We start from the raw sequence: 27,202 nt of genomic DNA on the forward strand, positions 1-27,202 counted from the left end.
TACTAGGCCCAAAGTTCTTCAATGGGCCGCTTTTGTATCATATCTTAGACCGTTTCAATTGCCACCTCGTTTGGTTTGGTTTGGAAATCTTTTGGGTATTCATTTTCCAGAACCAGCTTGGCATATCATCAAGTTCCCTAAACCACAAACCACAGTAACCGAACCCACCACCCATCGAGTTCCTTAAGATCATAATTTCGCAGTATAGATGATGCAATTGGAAGAAATTTTTTTTTTTTTTTTTTCGAAAAAAAAAAAAGAAAAAGAAAAACAGAAGGAAAAGAAATTGCAATTGGTAGAGAATTTCAGTAGAAGACATTGCTGACAGCAAGACTCTGAATTTGTGACATTATCTATAAAAAGAACTATTTAACAAAGCTAACCCAATGTACTCTACTGTCGCTCTCGAATGACATAAATATAAGCCAAAACTAACCCTACAACCACTGTAAACTAAGACTAGAACTGTTTAATATAGCCACAAACCTACCAATTATGTCAAATGATGACACCAAATACACAAGCAATGGCTTACTGTGTCGATGGAGCATTCATATATCATCAAAAAGCTGCAACAGAAGGCACTGGAGGTTCTGGGGGTCCATAATCCATAGAAAGCAATCTAGTTAAGATAGACCTGACAAGTATAATTTAAACTCTTCGGCGTTTTTTTCCACTCTTCACCTCACTTCCCTGTCCTTTAGACTTCCTCTTGATACTTTCTTGCAGTTTACCGGAATCTGTTGACTCCTCCTTTTCCTCAGTTTCTTTCACCTTTAAAAAACCTGATTTCAACTTTCCAGTGCCATTAACACTAGATTTGCCCCCACTCTTTGGAGATTTACCCTTGGCATTAGAGGTAGCCTTTGGGGTATCTTGCTTGGATTTGCCAGTCTTCACGGTTTCTTGCTTTGACTTGGAAGAGGTTTTGGGGGTTCTCATGCCATCCTCTTTCGACTTGCCAGTTTTGGATGCACTCTCATCATTTTTCGATTTGCTCGATGTTTTTGGAGTAACATCAACAATTTTACTTCCACTTCTACTGCTGTTATCCTTAGTTTTGCCTACACTATCGTCCTCTGCTTTCTTAGCAGCTTTTGACTCGTCCACTGATTTACCATCTGTTTTACTAACTTCCTTTGATTTTCGTCCAGATTTTGTTGCTGCATTTTTAGATTTGCTGGAGGAAGCTCCTCCCCCCCTACCAATTGAATATACACAACTATCAAAAACCCAAATTTAACAACAATAACAAGAGTTCAGGAAAAAAAAACAGAAAAAAAAAAAAAATCACCTCAATGGAGAAGCGTCAACCTTCCCTTGCTTACTAGATTGATCAGAGTTTGTTTTCACTTTTTTCTTTAGGGGCCTGGTCAGAATCGTCAGTCAAGTAGTGTGGTAAATACACTTTCAAATCAAACAAAAATCACGAAGCCAGATAAGCACTCAAATACTCATCCTTGAAGGCAATGGTCAAGTGTGATGCCATTGGATACAATCCCCAAATTTAGCATGTTTTCCAAGACAAAGAGGACCATGTAGTGGGGCAAAAGAAAATTCCAAATTCAAAAGACAATGTAATTATGATAAAAAACTGATATAAACAAATACACATACATTTCTGAAGGAACTTCCAGACTTTGTCGATCAGCTGCTTCTCCCTGTCAACAAGATCTGTCAGCAAAAAATCTTGAAAATCCAGTAATGCAACAGTTAGGTAGGCACTCACCTCGTCTTGCGCAGAGTCATCTTTAATAACTTGCCATTTCTCTTTTTTGAGAGTTAATGTTTCTACATCCCCATCATCGTAGGTAACCTACATAAATGAATATTTATAACATTCTGCTGTAACTTTAATCTGTGTGCTCGTCATGCAGGCATACACAAATGAAAATATAACATAATGATGTTTATATATGCATATATAAGCGCACACATGTATCTAACTATAATGGAATATGCATATGCATGTCGCATGAAACAAAATTAGTGAGATGAAATGATCCAAATAAAGAAGGGAAGAAAATAAGAGCATTTAAGAATAATGGAAATCAGGCATCCGATATTGAGGTCTTCACCTTATGCTTCTTTCTAACAGGATCATAACCACTGATTTCACCTTCATAAAATCTGCAAAATCATATAATGTACATAAGAAAATTAACATCCCTTCCTTTTATTTCACGGGGATAGAAATAGTTAAAAGCCAACAACAACAACAAGAAGAAATTGTCACAAATATAACTTTCACAGAGTAGTGCAGAAAAAGTTTGGTGAGATCCAACCGTTATAGGCCTTTGGTCCATACCTCAAGCTAACCTTTGGGTAAACACGGATAGTAAGAAATTGGTGTAACATAGGTCACCAAATTAGAAAGCTTCAGGGCTTGCTTATTTGTGAGACAGCCATGAATGCAGAGGCTGTCCCAAACATCATCAGCAAAGGCTTCAGCTACATTGTGTGAACAGTATATACAAACAAGAAAATTTGCTTAAAAGTTTTTTATCACTAATTAAAATTACACTATTTAACCTCCATATATTAAGATAAAAATTAGATCAATCAAGCCAGGGAAGAGAGAGTATTAGTTCAAGTAGAATGAAAAGTTAACTTCCACATGCTACACTTGTTTACTTTGACTCTACTTAGCCATGTAATTACAGATACATTCACATAACACATTCAACCCAAGTTCGAACGTTAACTCTAACAATGGCACATGGAAAGAGAAATTGTAATCAACGAAAAAAAGGGAAAACTTACTGGCGATCTTTTGGCCACCAAACTTTCACCCTTAAACCAACCAGAGCAGCATTAGAGTCATCGTTATCAGATCCCTGACACAGCAATTGTGATTAATTTAGAAAGCTGCTTGAAAAATTCAAGAGCCTTTTAAGCCAACCCAACCAGTAATACTAGCAAAGATGCGTCCTCAAAAGACTTAAGAATTCAAGAAAATTTTATCCACATTGCAACAAAAGAATATAACATAGTGGAAAATTTTCTAAAGAGCAGAAATAGGCCATAGCATCAGCACAGATGAATCTCCATTCCATAGAAATTATACTCCTCATAATAAGTGTGCAACAAAAATCTCACAAAAAATATCTACCAAAAGGATATGCATGATTTGGGTTTTATGCATGCGTACCTTTTCATTGCTCGAGCCACGCTTCCTCTTCTTGTCGGTCTTGGGGGTGTCCTCCAACTGATGCTCATCTTTTGTTGATTTTGTTGCTGACTTCGGTGAGAAGACCTTTTCCTAAAACAAATCATACAGACAACTAATTTATATTGTTTCATTCAGCAAACGAAATTTGCATACAGCAGCAGTCGACAGAACTCAAAGTCATAATTGAAGGCCCTAAGAGAAAAAGAAATTACCTTATCATCAGCTTTAGTTGAATTTTTTGACATACTTTTATCTGAAATGGATTTTCCACGACTGCGCTGTTTCTTATCCTCAGATTGATTTAAAGAAGATCCATCACCATTGTTACCACTCGTAGCTACCTTCTTAGATGACTGCTTCAGTGGTTTCGCCTCTGATTCACTTGTTGTTCCAGTTTCCTTCTTAGTCGCATCTGTTGTCAGTGGTGCCTTTTCCTCATTGGAAATCTTAGCAGGTGCCTTTCTTGCTGATCGTTTATTTGGCTTTGCTTCAGAATCACTAGTTCCTTCAGATGTCTTTTTTGGAACATCATCAGCAGATGGTTCAGAATCTTTTATCAACGTCTCTTTCTTCTTCGTTCGCCCAGAATTCTTGGAAAGATTTTCATCAGGAATGCTCCCACTAGCAGATGGAGAAGCAACATTCATTGATTCACCCTCCTGTGCCTTGGGAGAGGGAGGCTGACTACTAACTGCCTCTTTTTTATTTTCAGAAGACACAGTTGCCTCAACGGATGGTTCCTCCTGAGGACAGCTAGGAACATCCTTGCTATGAGTTTGATCATCTGGCAGTTTATGCGCTTCCTTATCAGCACCACTCTGAGAACTCTCAGAAGCTTCTGTCAACTTTGTAGATGAATTAACTTTCTTCCCTTTCTTCTTGGTAGCCTGTTCTGGTCCGGTTTCCTCATTAACTATCTTCTCAGAGTCCAGAACATCTGTGTTTGCATTGCTTGACATGTCAATACTTTTTGAATGGTCAACTTGATTGCCATCCTCCTGCTTCTTTAAAGAACAGGAATCTGCCAGAGAGTCATCTTCTCCAGTCTGTGCAACACCATTGCTTACAACTGACTTGGGAGATTTATCATTTGTACGATCAGCTTGTTTAGAAGAACCTGCATCTGTTGCTATTGCTTTATCAGCATCATCTGATGATGCTCCAGCTGGCTTGGTCTCTTCAACCTGCAGCAAGTCAACAAAGCAACGTCACAAGAACCATACAATAATTGAATTCAGAACAAAGGATGGACGCACAAGCTGGCTGCATAAGTACAAAACTAGATCACTCGTCGCAGAAGCAAAAAAATTTCAAAAATGACTTGAGCATATACAAAATCATACACTACATGAAACCAAATTCCAAATTCTACAATGTAGAATCACCAATCATTTAAAAAGAAGCGCTACTGCAAACCTTCATCTATTATACCTAATGAATGACAACCTTGGTCAAAGCTACAAGTGCAAACTCTCTGAAATAGGATGCACATAAAATATAGAAAAGATGGCAAAAAAAAAAAAAAACTCAAAATCACCTAGTGCCTGTTTAACAGTAACCTAAATTAAACTAGAATAGCAAGAGTAATGAAAATATTGACTCAATAGAAATTTAAAACTACTTGTTTTGCATGTATAGATCATCAAATATAGGTTAAAATGCAAAAATCCAGTTTAAACCTATGAAGATGGTGAAAATAATAAGAATATAGAAAATGGGTACTCTTCACCTAACACATTTTCTTTTTCTTTTTCTTTTTCAAAGGACGAAAAAGCACATCAAACCTGAAACTGCAATGATAATGATCAGGCCATGAGACATCATTGAACAAAAAATTTGTTAAATCAAATTGCAAAGGGAAAATGTTCAAGCGTCTCCATCAATTCAGAAAACAGAAAATTATACAAATTTGACATATTAGGTAACGCGCAATGCATTCTCCAATAACTAAAATCACGATTATATGATACATGCAATATTATCTTTAGAAGGATCAGAAGCTTACTTTATTTTCATCAGCAGCATGTGCATCACTTTGCTCGACAGTACCAGATATCTCTTGGCATATGGAAGCAACAATGTCACTGTATTCATCTAAGGAAGCACCCAAAGAATTCACAGCCTGTTGCAAGTAAGGTTTAACCTTAGCAGCACAACTTTCAAGTACTCTCTCTCCCAACCTACGAGCAACAGGTAGAACTTCCTGAAAAACAGGAAAAACTGTCAGCATATTTTAGCAAATCCAAGAAAATTTAAAAGTACAAAGATGGCAGAAAAACATAGGAATAGTGTTGACCTCGTTGCCCCTTTTCACACTAGCTAAAAGGGGAGAAAGAAGTTCTGGAGAGATATCTTCACTTTCTTCTAAAACAAGGGTCATAATGGTTTCCATAGCTGTAATGACATTCTCTGGGTGATAATCCCTGGGAAAAAAATGAACTCTTAGTATATAAGGCATTATCAACCCACAATGTTCTTAACAGTCACTGAAACCAAGTAGCATAACCTCACAAGAAAGTGGAAATATACTTGTGAAAACCATCTTGTAAAGGAATAGGGTTATCAACTTTGATTAAGAAGTTTTTTCTTTAAGCAGGTAATTTTTTTGTTGCCTCAAGTGAGCCAGTGTGACACCATGGTGCAATGGGTGTCTACCTTCCTGGTAGTGCAATCACAGCACCATGTCAAGCAAAAATTCAAACAAAACATTATTATAATATAATGCATTCCTAGAAGTTAGCTTTAAGTTCATACTTCGTAGAATTTAACTAAGAGTCAAAATGCTCCATCCACCTTACCAGAACTTGAATACAGATAATGGAAAAGCAGTCATTTCAATATATATGAACTTGGCCCTTAATCCGATCCAAAGGCAAGAGGAATAATCACCAAACATTAAGAAAACCAGCCTATACTGACCATTGATTTGAGACTCGGACAATTGAAGGCAAAAAGAAATCAAATGCAGTTGTCATTATGAAAACAATAATCACCTCTGGATAAAATTCAGTTTCTAAGGAACAAAACAACTGCTACTGCAAAGGTGGATGACAAAACAGCAGCAAGCTTTCATTAGATAATAGTTCAAACATACCTTACAGCATTGAGGAAATGCTGGAACATCTCAATTATCAAGGCATCGCATTCAAGATCCAGCATCACCACACATGACCTAACCTTTGCAACAGTTTCAAGAACTGCAGTCCTTTTACCATATGACGGACTAGACCTATCAGCTAGATTTTCAAAGCATGATACAATCAGCTGAAAAACATCCTGCATACACATAAAATGAAATATAAAAATAAGAGGGGAAGAAACAAGGAAAAGTTGGCTCAAAACTGCTATAACACTTGGCCCTTATATCTGTACACATTTAAAGATGTCAAATATGAAAAAAACTCCCAAGTACCTTCATCTGCTCATCATCATAAGGCGCATCTGGTGCAGTTATTCTGGTTATTTCACTAATGCAAGAGGCAACTGCAACTCTCACATCAACATTCAAATGCTTAAATAGTTGATCTGCAACCAACGCTTTCAGTGATGGGGCAAGAGCATCTTGCATCGCTCTTGAAGGGGACTGCTCCACTCTTGACAGACAGTTTTCTACTTGCTACAGCCACCCAGGACAATAAAAAGCACACGATTAAGCAAAAGGCACTCAACACTTCACAGAAATATAATTAGACAAACAAACATGCATGGCTAATCCTACTATTCATTAACAGTAATTTCAGCACAACAATAAGGAACCTTGTGATACTTAAATCTAAATCACAATCACACCAACCCATCCACCCTATACACAGCCATTTCTTTGGTTTCTGCTAATGATAATACTTCAAGCATTAAAGGACGTGCAAACAAAGTGGCATCATTCGCAAAACGTCACCAAATTCTATCATGGGATCAAAGAATCAAAAAGGCTTTACCTTCAGTTATCTAGTAACTGAATACATACGCACATATGTCCATAACAAACAACTACACACTATTTTCTGCCGACGTCATAAAAGATTTTTGTTGAAGCGGGAAAGAGATATTCTCCCAAAAGAAACCAAAGAGAGGTATCTCTCATATTCTTGAGATAAAACTTATCTGAAGGATACTGCTTTGAAAGCGTACAATAGGAACAAAGCCTAAACATTCTAAATCATGAGACTTATAAGGATACAAATATGGAGCGACATTCATCATATATGTAATATGTAACAAAACTGAACAAAAATAAAAAAGGCCATACTGAAAAAATATTTCATAGCAGATTAAATGAAGTTGACACCATAGGATCTTCACAGTATTTTGAAAGAGAAAAGATGAAAGAAAAGAAAAGGAAAAACTCCACCTTTTTCCTAACGTTGTTATATTAATTGTCAAATCGAAATTCAATTTGAGAATCAGAATCCTTCTTTTTACGATTGACAATCGAATCATAAGATTCAGCAATAACTTTTCAAAATAAATTAAAAATAACATATGCACATTTATGGATATATTTTCCATTAATTTTACCAAAAGATACTGAAACTTCGATTGCAAATAATGAATTTATATAAATTTCAATTCTAAATCATATATTAAACACAAAATGAAAGAAAACCTAATGACTTGTGTAGTTTGCATGTTCAAACTGTCAAACTATTAAGTCAAAAATTTAAAACATAAACAACGTAAAACTATCAAGCTATTAAATTTCCTTATCCATATCCATATATTCATTATCATTTCCAAATTGAAGCCGCTCATCATCTTCGTCTTCTGATATAACCATATCCTCTTGTTTTCCTTCTTCTACATTGACTTTTCCTTTTTTTTTTTTTTTTTTTTGTATGAGAATCATTGGACATGAGAATCGACTCGAATCGCATGAATTGTAAGGCTCATGCTCAATTCCAATTCACCCATGAAATTTGTATAGTTTGGCATGAGAATTGAATGAAACCGTACGAATTGAATCGCGAAACGTAAGATTCTAAAAACATTGGTTATATATGGAAGGGGAAATAAGCACATACCTACAGAAGGATAGACGAATAAATTATATGTATGTTCGAGAAACTTGGGGCTATATGCGGAAGGCCGAAAAAAAAAGATCTCTTGTTTTAGAAGGCAACAAATTAACAAAAACCCTATTTAATACAACAATTCTCTCTACCAAACGTCTTGGCAGACCAACCGCAAAGGGTGTTACCAATGTCGTCAGTCTTAGTGCATCAATTTCCATACTTGATATTGAAAGAAGTCCTAGATATTGAAGACATAGTTGTCAAATCGAGATTTGATTTGAGAATCGAAATCTTTATTTTTAGAATCAAAAATCAAATCATAAGATTCGGTACAACTTTTCAATCAATTAAAAATAATGCATATGCATTTATGGATATATTTCTTATTAATTTTATCAAAAAACACTAAAATCAATTGCAAATTATGTTTTTATATAAATTCCAATTTCAGATCGAGTACTAAATACAAAATGAAAGTGATCCTAATGACTTATGTAGTTTCCAAATTCAAAACTACTAAGTTGATATTTTAAAACAAAAACAAACCAAAACTACAAAAACCTTCAAATTTCCAACCCAAGTTCAAATTCCATCATCATTTCAAAATTCAAGCCCTTCATCATATTCTCAACATCTTCATCTCTATATTGTCAAATTCTCTTGCTCTTCTTCCTCTACATTGATTTTTCTACTTGTTTTGCTAGGAATAAAAATCGTTGACCACGAGAATCAACTCAAGAATCGTATGATTCAACTCGCAAATCGTAAGATTCATGCTCAATTCCAATTCACTCATAAGATGTATCATTTGGCATGAAAATCAACTCAAATTGCAAGATTGAAACCATGAATAGTAAGATTCTAACATTGACTAATGAGCACCCTCATTTTCGAATTGGCGAAAGTTTCTTGTTTCAATATTATCCTATTAATAACGAATGACAATAGAGCATTGTTTACATTTGCTTCAGTTAGCGAATAAAAGGAATAACTTTTAATATATAATTATGCAAGATCTCCAAAACTCTCTATTTCTCATTGCAGATATGGACTTGTTTTTAATGCAAAATCTAAGTTATTGCTTCAAAAAAAAAAAAAACGTGCGGAATACCATATTCGAAAACGCACGCCAGATACCGTATTTGAAAATGCGCGCCAAATACCGTGTTTAAGGTTGCGCGCCAAATACCGTGTTTAAGGTTGCGCGCCAAATACCGCATTTAAAATTACGCGCGAAAACAAGTCCATATGAATGCTATATGATACAAGATTTGATTGCCCTTCTTCACTTCCATTAAAATCAAAATAAACAACTAGTTTTGGATGCTCCTTTTCTTTTCTCATTACTTTGCATAAATGCATTATCCCATGAGGAGTGAAGTCCTAAATTGCAACAATGCACAATAAAAACTTCCTCCAATGCACAATAAATTATGCCATGCATTTACTCCTTTACTCCTTTTCTCCCTGATACGAGCCTCTGTTAGTATTCTGTACGTGTAACTATAGCATAGCTAACACCAAGAGTGCCAAACGCACAGAATGTCAGCGAAAAAAGAACATAAACAAAGGCAGATCACGAAATTCAATTTTAAACGATAATCTTCGAGCATCTAGATAGTAAAAGCAGCAAGAATAAACAGACTCAATGGACAAATAAATCACCAATTACATGTAAAAAGGAAACAGATGCAGAGACAAACACATATAACCAGGTGTTGTAAAAAGAAGAGCAGAAAAATTCAAAAAACGGTAAAATAAGGGCTTACATCGAGAAGAGCAATAAGCTCATCGACCGCAGGAGGAGGGTCAACAAGCCTATTGCCAGCTTCCAGAAGTTGTTGCTCGAGCTCTCTATCCGTCGACGCCATTGCTTATGTCGTCTCTCTCTCTGCCTATAAAAATAAAATAACTTAATATATCTACAGATCCTTCGAAATCTCACAGTCTTGCTTCAATCTCACACCATTGAAACCGCAGAAACCAACCTGAAAAGCACGAATCAAAGATGTAAAAAAAGGAAAAAAAAATGGATAAGAGATTTGGGGATTTTAGAGAGAGTGTGTGAGTTAGGGTTTTTAATTAGAGAGAGGGGGAGGAGAGTTTCGAGTGAGTTTTCTTTTCTTTTCTTTTCGATGTAATTTTTGAATTGAAGAGAAATAAAAAAAAAAAAAACCTCAAATAGGAGTAAACAATTATTTATAAATGGAAATTGATTTTTTACTTTTTCCAGGTTATTTATTTTGTACGCTTTAAAGGAGAATCCAGCGAAGCCTTGGCTCGGATTCCGCCGCGGTCGTGAATTCGGGTTTAATTATGAGGGTTCAAATCCGCCTTTGGATTTTCATTTTTCAGGCTTCGCCGGGGGGACCACCTGGGCTTTTTTTCCTCGGACCGCGTCCTTTTCAATTCTCTGCTCTTCTTTTTCCGGAATTATTTTTTCCAATTTGAAAATATCATAAAAAAATTTAAAAAAAAAAATACATTTTGCCAGATAAAAAAATGAAATATCTTTTTTTCAGATGAACCAAATAAAATAATTAACCTGTGATGTGTAATTTTTTATTTTCAACTTGGGCAGTAGGGGGATACTTACACCCTCTACCCGCCTTATGTTTCATATTAATAACCACAAATAATAATAGGTAGTACGAGCTCCTTGACAAATTTTCATGTAACTTTTAGTATTTAACGATATTGTTTGAGAGTGCAATATTTGCATTAGTATTTAGAGTTTAAAGAAATAAATTATCAAATGTTACTCCATTTAACATTTGATGAAACGTTAATTAAATAGTTGACAGCTAATAACTATTATAATAATTAATTTTTGCTGAACAAACCTCTATTCAACAATAATTTAATCCATCTATTTATTTGCTATAAGGTTCGCCCTAATTTTGCTACAAAGTTCGCAATATGCACGTAGAATGCATGGACAGAATGAGAAAAAAAAAATCATTTCAAATTATACTTTTGTGAGTATTCAACACAATAACTCATGTCATTGCCTCGAGGCATGATCGAAGAGATTATGAAATCCACAAATTTATTACGATAATAAAAATACTACGGACATAAATATCCAATCAATTATTCATACATCATAATTTTTATAGAGCCACAACTCTAACCGACGAACTATAACTTTAATCAGTTGAGGCTCAAAATTATCAAAACACTCATCGAGAAACTACTCATTTGCATCGGCATGAGATATCTTTCCGGCAACATTGAGATAAGCTGTTGAGTTACTTTTTAGTAATTAAAACATAAATATATATATATATATATATATATATTTATGTTTTAATTACTAAAAATCTAAAGACTCTTTGAAGCCGATGGTTATAAATGAAACAAAAAAATTATTTAATTTGTTTGCTTCTCAAAAAAATATTTTAGTATATTGAAGTCCAACTGAACTCGAGTAGTTAAAACCATTTTCTAATACTAGTTCAATAATATAATTTCTTTTAAATATTCACTGTTTTTGTTTCCAAAATTATTTCTCATACTATCTGATCATTCACCAATGCGTGCAAGGTGATTTTTTTTTTTTTTTTTGGAAGGAAATGCAAGGTGATTTAATTAAGAAAATAGATGATCATGTGTTAATAAAAACAAGGGCCCGGCAAATAGTTCCGTTAATTGAAAGTTAGGCCATATCGTTTGGTTCAGGTCAGTTTAATATTTCTCTTAGCAAATATATTTTCTGTTAATAGCACATGAACCAAAAGGAAAGCAATCGAATCAATTGAATCAAACCAATTTGATTTGATTTTTTATAAATTTTAGTTCGATTCAATTCATTTAAATTTTTGAATAAAATTTCGCATTTCATCTATGTAAAAAAAAAAAAAAAAAAGGTTCATTTGTATTTATCCACTAAATAAATACTTATAAACCATTATTTTCTTCCTAATCTTATATGCCCGAAATTGGCATCTAATCTATTGATTTGGAAAGTGATTTGGAGGCCTTAACTATATATATTTTTTTTTTCCAAAACAGTTTTTATTTTCTTTTATTTTTCTCTAGAAATATAAATTTAAAGTTAGTTATTTATTATTTTTGATGCCATCCAATTCTCACCTTTGCAAATTTCATTTTAGTAATGGCGGTTATTGATAGAGCAAATGCTATTTTATTACTCATAAAATATCAGTCCTAATTAACTAATTTATATATATAAACATACCGGTTTAATTAACGGAGTTAAAAGTATGAAATTCTTGAATCAACATTCCGATTTATGAAATTATCAGAATCGAATAGAACCATTCGATTTGAGACCAGTTATTACTAATTTGAAAACACGTGTATTGGTGAGTGATAGTTGGCATGTATTCGTAACGTTTTCTCGGGAAACCTTAAATCATTATTAAAATGGGAATAAATATGATACTGCCAAAAATATGATGCAAGCAAAGTCAGAGGCTGTTGTTTTTTTTTTGTTTTTTTTTAAGAATGAGGCCAGTCAAAGTTCATCATTGCATCATTGGTAGCATTATTTTAAAAAATCATAACCGCTATTCTTTTATTGATAATTTCAACATATTCAAACAATACATACGTGTTATTTTTATTTTTTTAGTATATATATACAAGATAATTCGTTTGCTGTAATATTGTGGATTTTTTTGGAAACAATCAGAAATTGCTATAAATTAAAAAAACTACATTTTCAGAACGTTTTTGAATTGATTTATTTCTATATATAATCAATAAATCTTTAATTTATTTCTATATATAATTAATAAATATGAATACGTGCTTCAATCTTTCTAACAACTCATAAGGAGATAATTGACTAAAAAAATTGAAAATTATATTTTGGAATCCGAAATTGCTGAAAAAAAAAAAAAAAGACATGTCATTTTAAATTATCAACATGTGTCCGAAAAGTGTGATTGTAATCGAGCTTTTAAAATGTCCACGCGATATAGAACATACAACACATTATTATAGTAACTCATTACACTATCAGTCTATTTTACAACATGAAACCATTATAGACCTCTTTGTACTCTTTCTTACAAAAACTAAATGACCACTGAAAGCTCGAGTGGAAAGATTCAGTGCGGTGTAACTTATTTTTAGGCCTAAGGGCCAAATCGAACCCTAGTGTAAAAAGGGTTATTTATATATACTTATGTAAGTTAATAAGCATAATCTTATATATTTACAACAGTATCAACCCATGGTGTAAGAAGGGGTAGGCAAGTTGATCACAGTACTCTTGACCTTTGTCATCATATTAATGCTATTAGTTATTCCTTGGGAGCCAATTCCACTGTCTTTCAGGCCCTGCAAAAAAGCAATGGACATGGATATTATTTTTCACTCAGTAATCAAATATAATCAATTCAATATTTCCAAATTGTGGCTTGGAAGAGATAAATATAAACTGTAGTTTCCAATTGTGCAATTTTCTTTTCTCAACATGAGCTCCAGGCAATGGAAGAACTAGGGGATGGCCAGCGGTTGCAGCTGCGCCCCAATTTTTTTTAAAAAAAATTTACCTTATAAAATGTAGAAAATTTCACTTTTTACCTCGATTTGATTTTTTTTTTTTTTTTTTATATCACCCCTCTAAATTTTGGAAAAAAATTTTCATCCTCTCTTACTATTTTTTCTGGTTCCGCCGCTTGCTCCGGGAGATTATACCATAGGATTACAATGTTCCCAAAGAATCCTATTCTGGTCACTCATTGCTTTGCAAGATTAGTAATAATGTAAATGCCAACACTGCAGTTGGCAGATCCTCTTGCACCCAAAAGAAAATTGATTTACACCCTCTGCTTGAAAAAATTTTTTTACCATCCTTACTATATCTAAACGGGAATGGGCAAAATTTTTCCATCTATATTTTTTGAACATGGAAAGAAAATTCACCTGGAATGGAAAATGATCGGGTCCACGAGCCGGTGCCGCATTGATTTGCACTGTTCCTGTCTCCATGGCATCACTTATCAAAATTGCTTTATTTATATCTTTTGTAAAGACGCATCCCTGCAACAATGAAATGGCTTAGTTTCTTTTAAGGGAAAAAGCTATGCATATTTCAATGACAAAAGGCAAAATGAAATACATCACTAGAAATCTTTATCCTGAGTTATTAATTTCAAAATGGCCTAAATGAATAAAAAAAATGAACTGCCACTGAAATTAAAGACATTACAACAATGTTCAAGATTTGGACCAGCAAAGCTATACCTGAAGGCCGAAATTGCTAGCATTACAGTGGTGGATTCCTTCTTCTACACAGTTTATTCTGATAACTGGTAAAACTGGACCAAAAGGCTCCTCCCATGCTATCCTCATATCAGGTCGAACATTATCCAACAACAATGGCCATATAAGGTTGCCCTCTCTTTTGTACTCTTGGCAGAATGTCGCTCCTTTGTGCTTGGCATCCATTACCAGCCCTTCAATAAAGTTCGCAGAGGATTCTGTAACGACTGGAGTAATATCACAATCATCTTCAGGTGGTCCAACAGTCAGTTTTACAACTTTGGCTTTAACTTTCTCGACAAGAACATCAGCTACCGAATCCATGACTAGAACAACCTTAACAGCTGTGCACCTTTGACCACTGATACAGTGTATAACTATTAGGATGCATCAAAGGCAAAGCAAGAACAATAATTTTGGCGGGTAATATCTTAATTTAAGACTTTTTTTGCTAATGGAGATGATTCCGAATCTCGCAATAACAGAAGAATTGCAGAAACAGTTACAGAGTACTTGATAAAAGATCCTTTCTTTCACCTGTATGAGAAGCCTCCTTTAACAATATTTGCAGCAACTAAATCCAAATCAGCATCTTCTAAAATGATACAAGCATCCTTGCCACCCAATTCCATCTGAAGAGGGATCATGCCTGCTTTTTTTGAGATGGCTATTCCAGTGTCTCCACCTGTGAAGCTGACAAATTGTGTCCATTAGTTAGGAATATTGTTTTATTGAGAAAAAATGGATAGTACTATTTTCAACTTTAGAAGTGCTTCTTTACATGGTTTATGATATGCACCAATAGCATCACAATCTACTGATGTAGCAAGCTCGAGCCAGAATCAAACAAATCATGCAATGAGGACATATTAAGAATCAGGAAAGACACCAAGTTGTTACCTTATGCAGTTGACACCAGGATGCATAGTGAGGAAATCACCAATTTCGGAACCCTTTCCTGTAACACAGCTAATAAGGCCCTTGGGAAAACCAGCCAAGTGAAAGCAATGGATCATGTGAAGTGCGGCTACGGCACCCTGCAGGAAACATGGGGATAAATCTTATAAAGTAATTTGACTCACAAAACTGTTTAGTGAACATCCTTTAAGGCTTCTTGGGTGGATTGTGGAATACAAAATAACTAGTATAAATCTACAGTTTATATTACATGCAAATGAGCAATGGAATATTTCAATCCATACCTGGGTTGGAGGCTTAAGCACAAGGGAGTTTCCAGCAATTAATGCAGGAGCAATTTTTGAAACAGCGAGATTGACAGGATAGTTGAAGGGTGGGATAGCTAAAACAACTCCTAGTGGAATCTGCATGCAGTAACCAGTCCAAGTAACACAGTGGAAAATTAAAAATGACATAATGACATAAAAGCAATCACATAAATCGACAACATGAACCTCTTTAGAGAAATATAAACGTGCACAATCAAGTAAAAATGTCAAAGACAAAATGGAACCAGATTTTCTTGCTCAGTTAAGAAGTTTTCATCTGAACATGTTTTTGCCTTTAGCTGTATATTTTTCATGCTATATCCTCAAAAATTTGTAACTTAATCTTTCAGAATTCAATAGTTTATAAGATTAGTTAACACCCCATCACATTCCCTATCATATTGTGACTGACTGCCAATCCCACATCACATGCCCAAACAAGATAGTTCCCAAATCTCCACCACAAAACAAGAAACAAGAAAAACAAAGAAGCGAAACTACCTTTGAAGTAAGACAGTATTTGGTTCTTTCATTCCCAGGAAAACTATCGGACACCAAAAATTTGCCTTCTCCAAGAATCCTAACCCCTTCTTCAGCGCAATACGACACCAAATCCCCAGACCTCACCACCTATCAAAAGCAACTATTAAGTATAGCATTTGATAAATAATTAAAGTATGTATCGAGGCATTGCCTAACAATAAGAGTACGTCTAAAAATATGCAAAAAATGAAAAAAAAAAAGAAGCAAGAGGTAAAACTCCAAAATTCTTAATAAACAAAAAATAATATTTTTCAGAGAGTGTTTGTCCTGCATACTTCAGTCACTGCATCCTTAGCCGGTTTTGCGATCTCTTTCACAAGGCACTCTGCAATGGGAGCTTTGTGCTCTTTCAAAATTGCTGCTGCTTTGTGAAGCAATTCTGCCCTTTTCCATAGAGGAATCTTTGCCCATGATTTCTGAGCTATTTTTGCTGTTTCTATGATCTTGTTCACCTCTTCTTGAGAACAGGCTACAATAATTTAGTTCAATCAAAAAAAGAAGACACGAGTCAACGAAATCACCCATCACTACTGTCATTAAAGCAAATTAATAAACTTGTGCCAAAAGAATAATCTACCAAAACTAAGATCATCTGCAGTCAAATTCTAAACAGTTCACCAAAAATTATGTAAAAAGGAAGTACCTTGGACCTTAAAGTGGGTCTTTCTAGTAGTGGGATTAATGATAGGCACTGATTTTCCAGAGGAAGACTTTCTCCATTCACCATCCGAATAGAATTTATAAACACCATCTCCATCAACTATCTCTGCAAAAACTCCACTTCCAGCCATTTCTTGCAAGCAAGTAGAGCAGTTTGATAATTTCTTGACTAAATACCAGTTCTTTATATAAGAATGGAAGGGACTAGTTGTAGATAATAATAAAAGTGAAGGCTTGGACCAGTGTAAAACCTGGCTTGTCAACTACATCCGTCGCAGCTCGTTACTTTACTGTGGGAGGAGGCTGAAAATGTGCCACATGGTTTGGAATCAAAGTGTTAGACAGTTATTATTAAATGAGTCAACGAGGGTGTTAAGACCATGGGTTAAAGTCCGTGATGCTATAGTATAACCATGTAGCCCAATTTTAAACTATACACTAAGGCCCAAATGGCTATTGGGCCTACATGATACTTTCCGTAAATAAATCTAATAATTTTCTATAACAAAAATTTTCAAAGTTAAATTAATAAAATTATAATTTTATCAATAGGGAATTGATCTGAGTGGAAAGTAGCCTTCTCTGGGCAGAGCATTCCATAGAAAAAAAAAAATTAAAACCTAAAATTTATAGAGTATTGAAAAAATCTTGAAATAGTTCCATTATGAAATAATATTTAATATCATTAATTATGAAACAATTAAAAATTTATTTTTTAAATATTGATGATTTTATTAATTTATTTAATCATTTTAAACAAGAAACTAAATAATATAGCATTAATATATTAATTCCCACTCTATTAATGTGTATATAATAAAAAAATAAATATATATTTTTTAAAAATTATCATATGATGCAAGTGTTTTGTTTTCAGCTTTTGGATTTATTTTATTTTATAGACAAATATTATATAGATGTGAAATTTTAATTATATTTATTTATAATTACAAGGGCCAAATTTGCAAGAAAAAATATTTTTCTAAAAAAAAATCATGTATTAAAATTTTAGTAAAAAAATCATTTTTGTAAATTGAAAAATATGAGGTTTATTATGAAAAAAAGGATTTTGGAAAACAATTTGTCTTAATTAAATTAAAAAATGAGAAATTGGTAGATATTATCATATTAATAATAAAATTTTTTCAGTTTTGTATAATTTTTTTTTAAATTGATTCTTCCACAAGGAAGTTCCTTATTTAATTATTTTCTTGTGTGATTAAATTTCCGCCATTGACTTCACCTTCTGAGTCAAGAGCAAGTCTGATCAAATGGAAAATATCCACGTCATCAAAATTCCAGCTGTAGACCTCTCATTGGCTATAACCATGTCACCCAACGTGTCGCAGGTTCAAACATCTCCGTCTCTTCTCTCTCTAAAAAACTCAGTTTCCTCTGATCTGTGTCTCGAACCAAAAAACAGTTGCACAGATCGCATACAAATGAAAAATAAATAAAATAGATAATTTCTCTCTCACTGAAAAACCCTAATTCGAAATTTGAAACAAAATTTTCTTTCAAGCTCATTCATTCTGATAAATTCACCTAATCGTGGCTCCCTCAGCTCCACAAGCCCCTTCTCGAAGGAAACCCTTTTCTTCTTCTGCATCACCATCACAATCGCAATCCACTTTGCCTCCAAGAGTAACTCCAACAAGATTCGTCTATAGAGAACCCATACCTTTCTGGCAGCAGAATTGGTTTATTGGATTGCTTTTCGCGATGGCTCTCGCCTTTTTTGGTCTCTCTATATTCCTGTTCCTCAATCTTGATCTTAACCAGGGCTCCTTTTCCTCTGCGTCCGCTGCCTCATCCGCTGCCTCCGCCTCTGAAGACCTTCAGGTTCCTTTATTGTTTCTATATAATTAGCTCTTTTTATTGTTATTTTTCGTTTTTGTTTTTAACTGATTTTTGCGGAAAGCTTCGGTTTCTGATGGAGAAAGGAAATAGGGCAATTATTCGGGCATTGCCAGGTCTGGTTTTTATTGTTTTTATTGTAATTAAAGGAAGAGAGGACAAACAAAGTGATGAGTTATGAATTATTATGTATAAAACTGCTTTGCTTAACATTAAATCCTTTTAATGTTAGATTTTCATCATCATGTGGGGCTGGGACTTGGAAATGGATAAGGGTGAAAATAATCATTTTCAAATTTCTTAACTCTAAAAGCAGCAGAAGAAATGTGAATTCCATTCTCAAAGTCCTGTGCTTTCTTTTTGTTTAGATAACTTATGGAACAGTTCTGAAGCTGATGCACGAGAGGACAAAATTTCGGCTTCATTCCCATGATGTGCCGTATGGCTCTGGGAGTGGGCAGCAATCTGTTACAGGGTTTCCTAATGTCGATGATTCCAATAGCTATTGGGTAACGTTCTTCGCTGTCCCGTTCTCTTTATATATCAGTTAAATATTTTCCCTATTCCCACCCGGAAATAGGAAACAACATTTTAGCGCGAGTTAGCTTCAATTGTTTAATATATTTTGATTATAGATTGAAATGGCATTCCCTTTTATAGATTGTTAGGCCTCAGATAGGCACGAACGCCAAACAAGGTGATACAATCAAAACGGGAACAATCATCCGCTTGCAACACATGAGGACTAGGAAATGGCTGCACAGCCATTTGCATGCATCCCCAATTTCGGGCAACCTTGAGGTTAGTATGAGTTTCCAACTTTCTGCCCTTATCTCCCCCACACAATCTGTCAATTATAAAATGTATCTCTTATGTGTAAGGTTATGGAACAAACATTAATTGGCCAGGTGTATGTCTAATTGAAAGCTCTTGTAAGATATGGATATATGCTCAGATGACCTAGGAGAGAAGATTTGATTATTACTCATGATGCAAACTTTTGTTTTTTATAAATGAGTTTTCTGGATGTCATAATTCAATATGATCGTTCATATTAAGAAAGGATTTTAATTGTTATTGATCTAATTGATGTTAGAGATTTGTTGAGTTTCCTGGCATTGCTCTTTTGAGAGTTTGCATTTGTGGTGCAACTGTCCTTTCAAATGAAGCATATCCTTGACTTGAAATACTTGTGTATTTTACATCGAGAAACCTGTGGCGAAATGTAAAATGAATTTGTAAGCAATGTAGTTGTTTTATTTATGGAACAATGCAGTACATTATGCGATAAACTCTTACATCAGCAATCAAATATTGAATTTTGTGGGCTTTTGACACAGTTTGTTAACACAAACCTCGCACTTCTCTTGATGTAGGTTAGCTGCTTTGGAGGAGAGTCTGAATCCGATACAGGGGATTACTGGAGGTCAGACAAAAATTAAAGATCCTTTATATTATTCTTAATTATATGTCTTCATCTTCTTCTGTGTGCAATTCATGTAGGGTTCTTTTCTTTTTCAGGCTTCTGATTGAAGGTAGTGGGAAGACATGGAAGCAAGATCAAAGGATTCGGCTACAACATGTTGACACCGGTGGCTACCTGCACAGTCATGACAAGAAATACCAGCGGATAGCTGGGGGGCAGCAAGAGGTGAGCAAGAACATTGCTCTACTGTTGTATGAATTTTGAAACTTTACTAGATATTTAGTAAAGTATAAACTGGTTTTGGAGCCAATTAAGATAGCTCCTTTTTTTTTCCCTGGCATAAGTCTGGATTATGCATGTTTAATTTACTTTGCTGATTTAAAGTACTACTATAGCTAACTAGGGGTGGCTAGATTTACCTTGCATAAGGTAATATTTAACCATGCAGCTCCTTATAAGATGAGCAATATTTTGCCGTGAAAACTGTTAGCTTCTGTTAGAAGCATCATGCTGCTGCTGCTTATTGCAGCCTTATACATAGCTGATATATGAGCTATACAGGTCTGTGGTGTCCGTGAAAAGCGTGCTGATAATGTATGGCTGGCTGCAGAAGGCGTGTATCTCCCTGTTACAGAGAGCAAGTAGAAGATACTTTATAGAGGGCTTTACTATGTAAAAACAGGTGCATGGGTTTTGATGGGGTGGTTGATGCCTGTTAGTATAGTAGTGGTACATGTTTTATTGATCAAGGAAAATGTTTCAAAGACCGGAAATGCAATAGTGCTAACGGTTGTTTCTTATCTAGTACCACACAGCTTGTTATTTGTTCCTTGATAAATGCATAACTGACTCATTTACCTCTATGTTAGCGAGGTCGAATGTAGTACTCAATTATGTACCAATTATTGTTTTTTATATATTAATGTTGTTGAATAACATTTGATCCTCCTTAAATTTCATTCAAATAGAACTTTCTGAGATGCAAAAACTCAATAAATTGTTGAATACAAAACAAATTGAGCTATCTTGAACTTATGAAATTAGCTATTAATAGTCTGTTCAAGTTGGACAATGCAAACAGATCAACTCTTAACTCCTAAATTAGTATTCTGGGCATTTAATTCATAATTTTCCATCCTCTTTTTATTAGGATTGTACAATCTTATCAAGATCGAGTAAGACAAATGCTCTCGGATTTTTTTGTTTTTTGGATTTGCAAATTCATGTAGGTTCTTCATATGATAGACAAGAACAGGTAAATCACATTAATATTAATGATGAAACTTCACATTCAAAATAGAACCTTTGTTCTTTAAAAAGCTTTAGGGTGTATTCAATTGTAGAAAACCGGAATACTTTTTTTTTTTTTTATTTAAAAAACTAGAAAACAGTTTTCAAATTTTAATTATGATTTGGAAAACAGTTTTAAGTTGTTTGTAAAAGTTTTTCTTTATAACAAAAGACATGTTTTTTAACTGTTTTTCATTCTTAAAAAATGACATTTTCATAATTAAAATTATAATATCTGTAAATAAATTTTTCTATAAAATATTTTCATTTGAAAAAATAAAAATCTATATTATGCTTTAATAAATAATTAATTTTATTATTACAAATACATTATATTCATTATTTTTAAAAAATTACAAAATGATAGAAAACGATATTATTATTATAAATAATCAATAATAAAAATTAAAAAACTTTTACATAAAAAATTTATAAATTTATTTTATATTATGAAAATTATGAATAAAGCTTGTGAAGCTAAATTAAAATATAATTTTTTATTGTTATCAAATGAACGTATTTTCCATTTCTTGTATTTTAGTTTTTATTTTCTAAGAAACTATTTTCTGCAATTACACGAACCCTTACATGCATTATCCAAGCTATTCTAATGTTGTCAATATTAAACGACTTGTCGTTTCTTCATAAACTTTTATTTTGTGTAGTCGACCCAACGGAGTATAGAGGTTCCCTCGATTTATACGGACGACAAATGACTTCAAAATAAACGGGTGAGAAACGACAGCGACATCTTTGAACGTTACGTGAGTGACCGGCAAATCATAAAATATTAAATTTTCCAGATTGCTTATTAATTATTTAGTTTTATCGGCAAGGGAACGAACGACACGATGTTCGATCATTTCTAGCTAGCTGCTGCATTCTAGCTGCTTTTTTTAATCAAAAGCATAGTACTTCTGCTCCCCGAAAGGTTCTCTTCTTGGTTCTTCAGCTGAAATTCTTCTTTATTCTGCAAGCAAATATCTTTCGGCGTAATTTGGAAACTGTATTATCAGTTTATCTCTTAGCATCCAAATCGCAAAAGCTCAAAGGTTTATCTTCAAAGGTTGGTTTCATATTGCCTTGAATGTGTTCGATGAAATTCCGCAATAAGATTGTATTTGAACATACACCGGCTACTTACATTTTAATATTTTCTATATCATTTGTCAAAGTGAATAAGAGAGGGTTTCTTCTTTTTGGTTATTGTTATTGCTTATTACCAAGAAAATCTGTTAGATTTTGTTTTATTCTTAGGTGGTTTTACTGTTCAATTTTCACAATTATTGTTTCTTGCACTTTGTTTTTTCTTTACTTAAGTTTCTTTCTTGTTGCTTACAGGTTTTGGTACTTAATTAAACGTTGGGCTTCTACTATTGAAGAGTTTCAAAAGCAATCATGGACGGTCTGTCAAAGCTACTGCCCCTCTTTTTATTTTTTCCTACTTTTTTATTATGATATGTAATTTGTGCATGAAAACCAGAAATTCTGAGCAAAATTTTTTAGCTATAGAATAGCCCTTTTTTTGGGAAGAGATAGTGTGTGATTTCCTTGGGCATGATTAGACTATGCAAACTTTCTAATGCAATGACGCATAATTGTTACCTAAGGGTTTCTCTCTTTCCATTTTTCAAATTTACTTCTACCTGCAAAGTGTGGCCTAAGCTCATGCCTTTATTTCACTCCTTTTGCTTATTAAATTAGTAAGTATAAGACTTATAACTGAAGTATTTTTACAAACCTATTGATGCTAATTATGGTCTTCAGTCGATTCACAACCAACTATGGAGGAAACTATATTGGTTGGAGATGATTTGATGATGGGGCCACCATCTCCTCTTATCCCACCGGAAATTGCCTCTCACGTGCTTGAAGGTGTTGATCTATGTGATGGAATTTTAAGGAACTTATTTTTGTGTAAGTTTTCATTTGCATTGGATGGCATTAACTTTTACTTTGGCAAATTTCTATTTATTAATGGTAAATGGTATAGTCATTTTACAAAGTGTTAACATTAGGGAAATTATGTACATGTCCCTTATCAGTTAGGCATGTACATAAGATGATAAGAAGTAATCAAATTATTCATACCATGTACTATTGGGGGATAGAAACTTCAAAATACAGCTATAATCTTCATGGGCTGAACCTCTGACTTTCATCATAGGTCAGGTCATGTAATAAAATTAATCAATTCCTCTTGTATGCCTTAGGTTTGCAAATCAATGATATTGAACCTTTCTGTCAAGATGAGCTTGTTTTATATCGACAATGTGCTGAAAAGAGGGTGAGATGGATATTCTTTTCTGCTTGTCTATTGTTTTTACTCAATGTTATCGTCTTTAAATGGAGATTTTGCAGGTTGACTCAATGATATAATATAAAGTTCTTTTTTACTTTGTTTCTTTTTGGTGAAAACCTGTGTTGCAGGATAAGGAAATTAGGCAAAGGCTTCAAGATAGTGAACACAAATTGGGTTTGTCAATGCCTTTAGATGAAGCAAAGGAAAGAGCTTCCCAGCTTGAATCAGAAGTTACATCACTGGAGAGGTATTTTTCATTACAATAGTTAATCGAAATATGTTGATCAGTGAATAGTTGCTTTAGGAAGCTTCTACTAATAAGGGCACTAATATGTCAATTGTAAACACTTGCTCAACATTTATATTCTCAGTGCTCTTATCTTATTCTCTACCCTAGCTTCATGTTCAGCTATGTGAAAGGATAAGGCATTTCTTGTTATCCAGGGAGAAGTACCTTCACTAGCCACCTTTTTTTTTCCTAATTATAGCAGATAGGAAATAGAAAGACATAAATCAACACTATTTCTCACTGGCAGTAGATAACCAGACAGTATACATGTTATTTAATTATTTATAATCATTTACACTCATTTGGACATCACTCATAGCACTTGTGTCCTTACTTTTTACTTCTGTAGGCGGTTGATTCTTGCTAGTGGAATTGAAGGCATTGAAGGATTTCGCCAGAGATGGAGTTTGCATGGTCGTCTTTCAGATACTAAGTAATTTCTATGCATATCCTCCTGCTTCATGAAACAGTTATTAATGTTTAACTTAAAAAAATTCAGTTTTTGTCTTGTACGTCTTCAAATTTATGAGTAAAAGAATGTGTTCTTGTGGTTTCCTTTTCCAAGCTGCATTGTAAACATAAAGCCATAGAAGCTTAAGCCTCAAAGAGCTGTCTGATCTTTTCTATTTCAGTGTTGGACTGCAAATAGCTAAACGTATCATATTTGAACAATAATCTAATTTTCTCTAATCTATTAACTAGGCGTCGGTTATTTTGTGCAGGAAAAGGTTGGAGTCCTTAAAGCAGGGCTTAGAGAACAGAAAGAAGGATTTGATCAAGGATGAGCCAGCTCCAAGTTCAACTACCAAAAGATGGTTCTTCTGGTGAGGGTTTGTGCTGCAAATCTGCAACATATAGTATCATCTTTTCTATAAAATCCCTTCGTTGTGATAATATAGTATTAATGAACTGAATATGGTCGAGAAGGGTGAGATTTGAAGTGAATTTTACAACTCACAAGACATTTTCCCCGCACCAGAGACCAGCATTAAGTCATGAATATGGTATTAAAAGTTACGCTGGAGACTTTATGCCTATGCATAAAAGCAGCTGTGTGAATAACCATGCATTAGGTTAGGTTTATTTTAGTTCCATTGTTCCTTCTTGAGTTGATTAATGTACACTAAGGAGTCGGTTAGCTGCATTGCAGAAGCTGGAGCAGCTTTTGCTTGTCATATCACGGCAAACACTTTTGCAACAGATTGTTCATATCAGTGCAAATCTGTGAAAATTGCTATTAGCAATGACTGGAAAAACTGAACAGCTATTTCCTTTGGGATCTTCATCCCCCTTTAGAGCTTGTGAGCATATTGAAATATTATTCTGAGATGTAGTCATAAAATCATAACTTATTTTAGTACGAAGATGGTAATTGTTGGTAAAAAGCTTTGATATTTAACTTTTCAAATGTTTATTTATTTTTAATTTATTTCTCAATATTTATTTTTTTATAATGTAATATTCAGTGTGTCCTTAACTTAAAATTAATAGAAAAATCATATTAATTTTTTACGTTTGCATTGCATCTGTACGTAGAAGACCAAAATAAAGTACCGGCAAGAAAGGTTTGAAAATTAAAAGGGGGGACTGGAGACGCAGTTAACCACTTAAACCCAGCAAGTCAAAGTACATGCACTTATCATTTTGTGCGAGGAAATTTCAATCTGAATTTATTTTTTAACTTTTGTTTACAAAAGGAAAGAGGAACAAAGCCTCTACAAGCAATATCCAGAGTATGAAATTCCATAAACATCATGGAATATCCAAACCTCTAAACCGATGGAAATATGAATTTATTTTCTAGTTGTATATGCATTTAGCGTTAGAGTGCGTAGTTGTGTGGTATTAGGCCATTTCTATTAAAATTAAAAATGCTAAATCGTGTTTTATTGTTTATAAATATTTGTATATTTTTCTCAACCAAGAAAAATCTTTATAGGTGTATATAATTAAGTGAAAGTAAATAGAGATGGAAAAAGAGACAAATTTTTGGCTAAAATTGTGAAAAATTCATGCAAAGATTAATTGTTTTAAGTTTATAAGCATCAGAAAAAAAGAAAAGAAAAGAAAAGAAAAGAAAAGAAAAGAAAAGAAAGGTATTGGATATTTGCCTCCATTTTTAGATGGGGATTTTAAACTCAAAAATCAAAATGTTGTATAGCTCTAGCCTTTCGTCTGATTGTACTTCATTGGCCCAATTTAATGGTGATTTTCCTGCATTTATTACATGGGAGCGAAATATATGGAGCAGAAGAGCCCATTTTGATTTTGTATGGTCCCCTTACATTACAGCAAAATTAGTGTTAGATGTTGGAAGCAACGGTCAAGTGAAGTATCAGATTATGTTGAAATTTCATTATCGTTGTTAATTGAATTACAGGGTCAGAGTTATTGCTTGTCGGTGGCAGACAGGGGTCGTTGACGATGGTGTGATGCTTTCCTTGCCTAGTAACCGGCAAGCACCCACAGGCCATACACATGGACACCAGTGTTTTAAAAAGGTCAGCTTAGTCTCTCTCTCCTCTCGTCAATATTCGCACTGGATGGGCCCTATCAAATCCAACGGTTAGATCATCGAATCGAACTGACAAATCACGTGCACCATACACAAGAATTATAGTAGGACCCGTTTAGGTATCATTAAGTAAGGGACAATTATAATTACGTTTTTACTCTCTATTTATATATATATATATATATATATATATATAAATAGAAGGCTTTATGGATAGAACACTCAATGTATGGGAGAAATATGTGGACTTTTACATAGAGATGACTCGAAAGCTTTCATTCCCACGCCTTCTGCAAAATGTAAAAAAATCAAATAGACCACATTGGATTGACAATTTTACTCTTATTTTTTCTTCTCCAATTATGATCGTCTTCCTTTTCCTTCATTTGTGGTTTGGGGCATGGCATGGGGGCATTGTTACAATTTTTTCTGGCACGACCTAATTAAGCCCTCATAGCTTGGAAGGGAGGGGCAGATTCAATTTATATGATTTTTTTTTTTTTTTGGTTTATTTATGGGTCTTCTCATAATATTTTTTGTTCCTTTTATTGAATTTTGTATAGCTGATAATATCAAAAGTTACTCCAGTTGCGATTGAATGAGATAATAATAGATTAATAGTAATGCTCAGACCTCTTACGGAAAGTCTGGAAGTCACTCATTTAAAGAGACGAGG

General features: G+C 33.9%; 4 protein-coding genes across 4 annotated transcripts; 2 read left to right on the forward strand and 2 right to left on the reverse strand.

Moving 5' to 3' along the window:
* Positions 1 to 322: 322 nt before the first annotated feature.
* On the reverse strand, positions 323 to 10,333 carry LOC105637564 (transcriptional regulator). Its single transcript, XM_012221053.4, has 14 exons — positions 10,170 to 10,333; positions 9,951 to 10,076; positions 6,585 to 6,788; positions 6,267 to 6,448; positions 5,469 to 5,595; positions 5,178 to 5,375; positions 3,385 to 4,356; positions 3,152 to 3,262; positions 2,764 to 2,837; positions 2,079 to 2,130; positions 1,730 to 1,816; positions 1,618 to 1,661; positions 1,295 to 1,369; positions 323 to 1,201 (listed from the first exon to the last, which is right to left on the reverse strand). The coding sequence occupies exons 2-14, from the start codon at positions 10,050 to 10,052 to the stop codon at positions 652 to 654; spliced, it is 2,778 nt and encodes a 925-aa protein (XP_012076443.1). The 5' UTR covers positions 10,053 to 10,076; positions 10,170 to 10,333; the 3' UTR covers positions 323 to 651.
* Positions 10,334 to 13,127: 2,794 nt separating this feature from the next.
* On the reverse strand, positions 13,128 to 17,153 carry LOC105637565 (NADP-dependent glyceraldehyde-3-phosphate dehydrogenase). Its single transcript, XM_012221054.4, has 9 exons — positions 16,831 to 17,153; positions 16,463 to 16,656; positions 16,146 to 16,274; positions 15,621 to 15,740; positions 15,319 to 15,455; positions 14,956 to 15,111; positions 14,401 to 14,779; positions 14,080 to 14,196; positions 13,128 to 13,491 (listed from the first exon to the last, which is right to left on the reverse strand). Exons 1-9 carry the CDS (start codon positions 16,976 to 16,978, stop codon positions 13,378 to 13,380), a joined length of 1,494 nt encoding a protein of 497 aa, XP_012076444.1. The 5' UTR covers positions 16,979 to 17,153; the 3' UTR covers positions 13,128 to 13,377.
* A 1,076-nt stretch (positions 17,154 to 18,229) lies between these two features.
* Positions 18,230 to 21,068, forward strand: SDF2 (stromal cell-derived factor 2-like protein precursor). Its single transcript, XM_012221055.4, has 6 exons — positions 18,230 to 18,689; positions 19,073 to 19,213; positions 19,365 to 19,505; positions 20,081 to 20,130; positions 20,226 to 20,355; positions 20,692 to 21,068. The coding sequence occupies exons 1-6, from the start codon at positions 18,570 to 18,572 to the stop codon at positions 20,773 to 20,775; spliced, it is 666 nt and encodes a 221-aa protein (XP_012076445.1). The 5' UTR covers positions 18,230 to 18,569; the 3' UTR covers positions 20,776 to 21,068.
* A 1,064-nt stretch (positions 21,069 to 22,132) lies between these two features.
* Positions 22,133 to 25,448, forward strand: LOC105637567 (uncharacterized). Its single transcript, XM_012221056.4, has 7 exons — positions 22,133 to 22,486; positions 22,762 to 22,825; positions 23,188 to 23,337; positions 23,634 to 23,707; positions 23,851 to 23,969; positions 24,361 to 24,444; positions 24,734 to 25,448. Exons 2-7 carry the CDS (start codon positions 22,819 to 22,821, stop codon positions 24,837 to 24,839), a joined length of 540 nt encoding a protein of 179 aa, XP_012076446.1. The 5' UTR covers positions 22,133 to 22,486; positions 22,762 to 22,818; the 3' UTR covers positions 24,840 to 25,448.
* The last annotated feature ends 1,754 nt before the right edge of the window (positions 25,449 to 27,202 follow it).

This window comes from Jatropha curcas, chromosome 8 (genome assembly GCF_041381405.1).
Source record: "Jatropha curcas cultivar XTBG-Jc1 chromosome 8, XTBG_Jcur_1.0, whole genome shotgun sequence".
Lineage (NCBI taxonomy): Eukaryota > Viridiplantae > Streptophyta > Magnoliopsida > Malpighiales > Euphorbiaceae > Jatropha > Jatropha curcas.

Coding starts and splice junctions, on each gene's coding strand:
- LOC105637564 (XM_012221053.4), bottom strand. CDS start 10,052: ATGGCGTCGACGGATAGAGAGCTCGAGCAACAACTTCTGGAAGCTGGC. Junction 1,817..2,078: donor CTGTTAGAAAGAAGCATAAG/GTGAAGACCTCA, acceptor TCATTTATGTAG/GTTACCTACGATGATGGGGA. Junction 1,662..1,729: donor ATGACTCTGCGCAAGACGAG/GTGAGTGCCTAC, acceptor TCTTGTTGACAG/GGAGAAGCAGCTGATCGACA.
- LOC105637565 (XM_012221054.4), bottom strand. CDS start 16,978: ATGGCTGGAAGTGGAGTTTTTGCAGAGATAGTTGATGGAGATGGTGTT. Junction 16,657..16,830: donor GACCCACTTTAAGGTCCAAG/GTACTTCCTTTT, acceptor AAATTATTGTAG/CCTGTTCTCAAGAAGAGGTG. Junction 15,741..16,145: donor AATACTGTCTTACTTCAAAG/GTAGTTTCGCTT, acceptor TACTGCATGCAG/ATTCCACTAGGAGTTGTTTT.
- SDF2 (XM_012221055.4), top strand. CDS start 18,570: ATGGCTCTCGCCTTTTTTGGTCTCTCTATATTCCTGTTCCTCAATCTT. Junction 19,214..19,364: donor ATGATTCCAATAGCTATTGG/GTAACGTTCTTC, acceptor TCCCTTTTATAG/ATTGTTAGGCCTCAGATAGG. Junction 19,506..20,080: donor CAATTTCGGGCAACCTTGAG/GTTAGTATGAGT, acceptor CTCTTGATGTAG/GTTAGCTGCTTTGGAGGAGA.
- LOC105637567 (XM_012221056.4), top strand. Junction 23,338..23,633: donor TTTAAGGAACTTATTTTTGT/GTAAGTTTTCAT, acceptor TGTATGCCTTAG/GTTTGCAAATCAATGATATT. Junction 23,970..24,360: donor GAAGTTACATCACTGGAGAG/GTATTTTTCATT, acceptor TTACTTCTGTAG/GCGGTTGATTCTTGCTAGTG.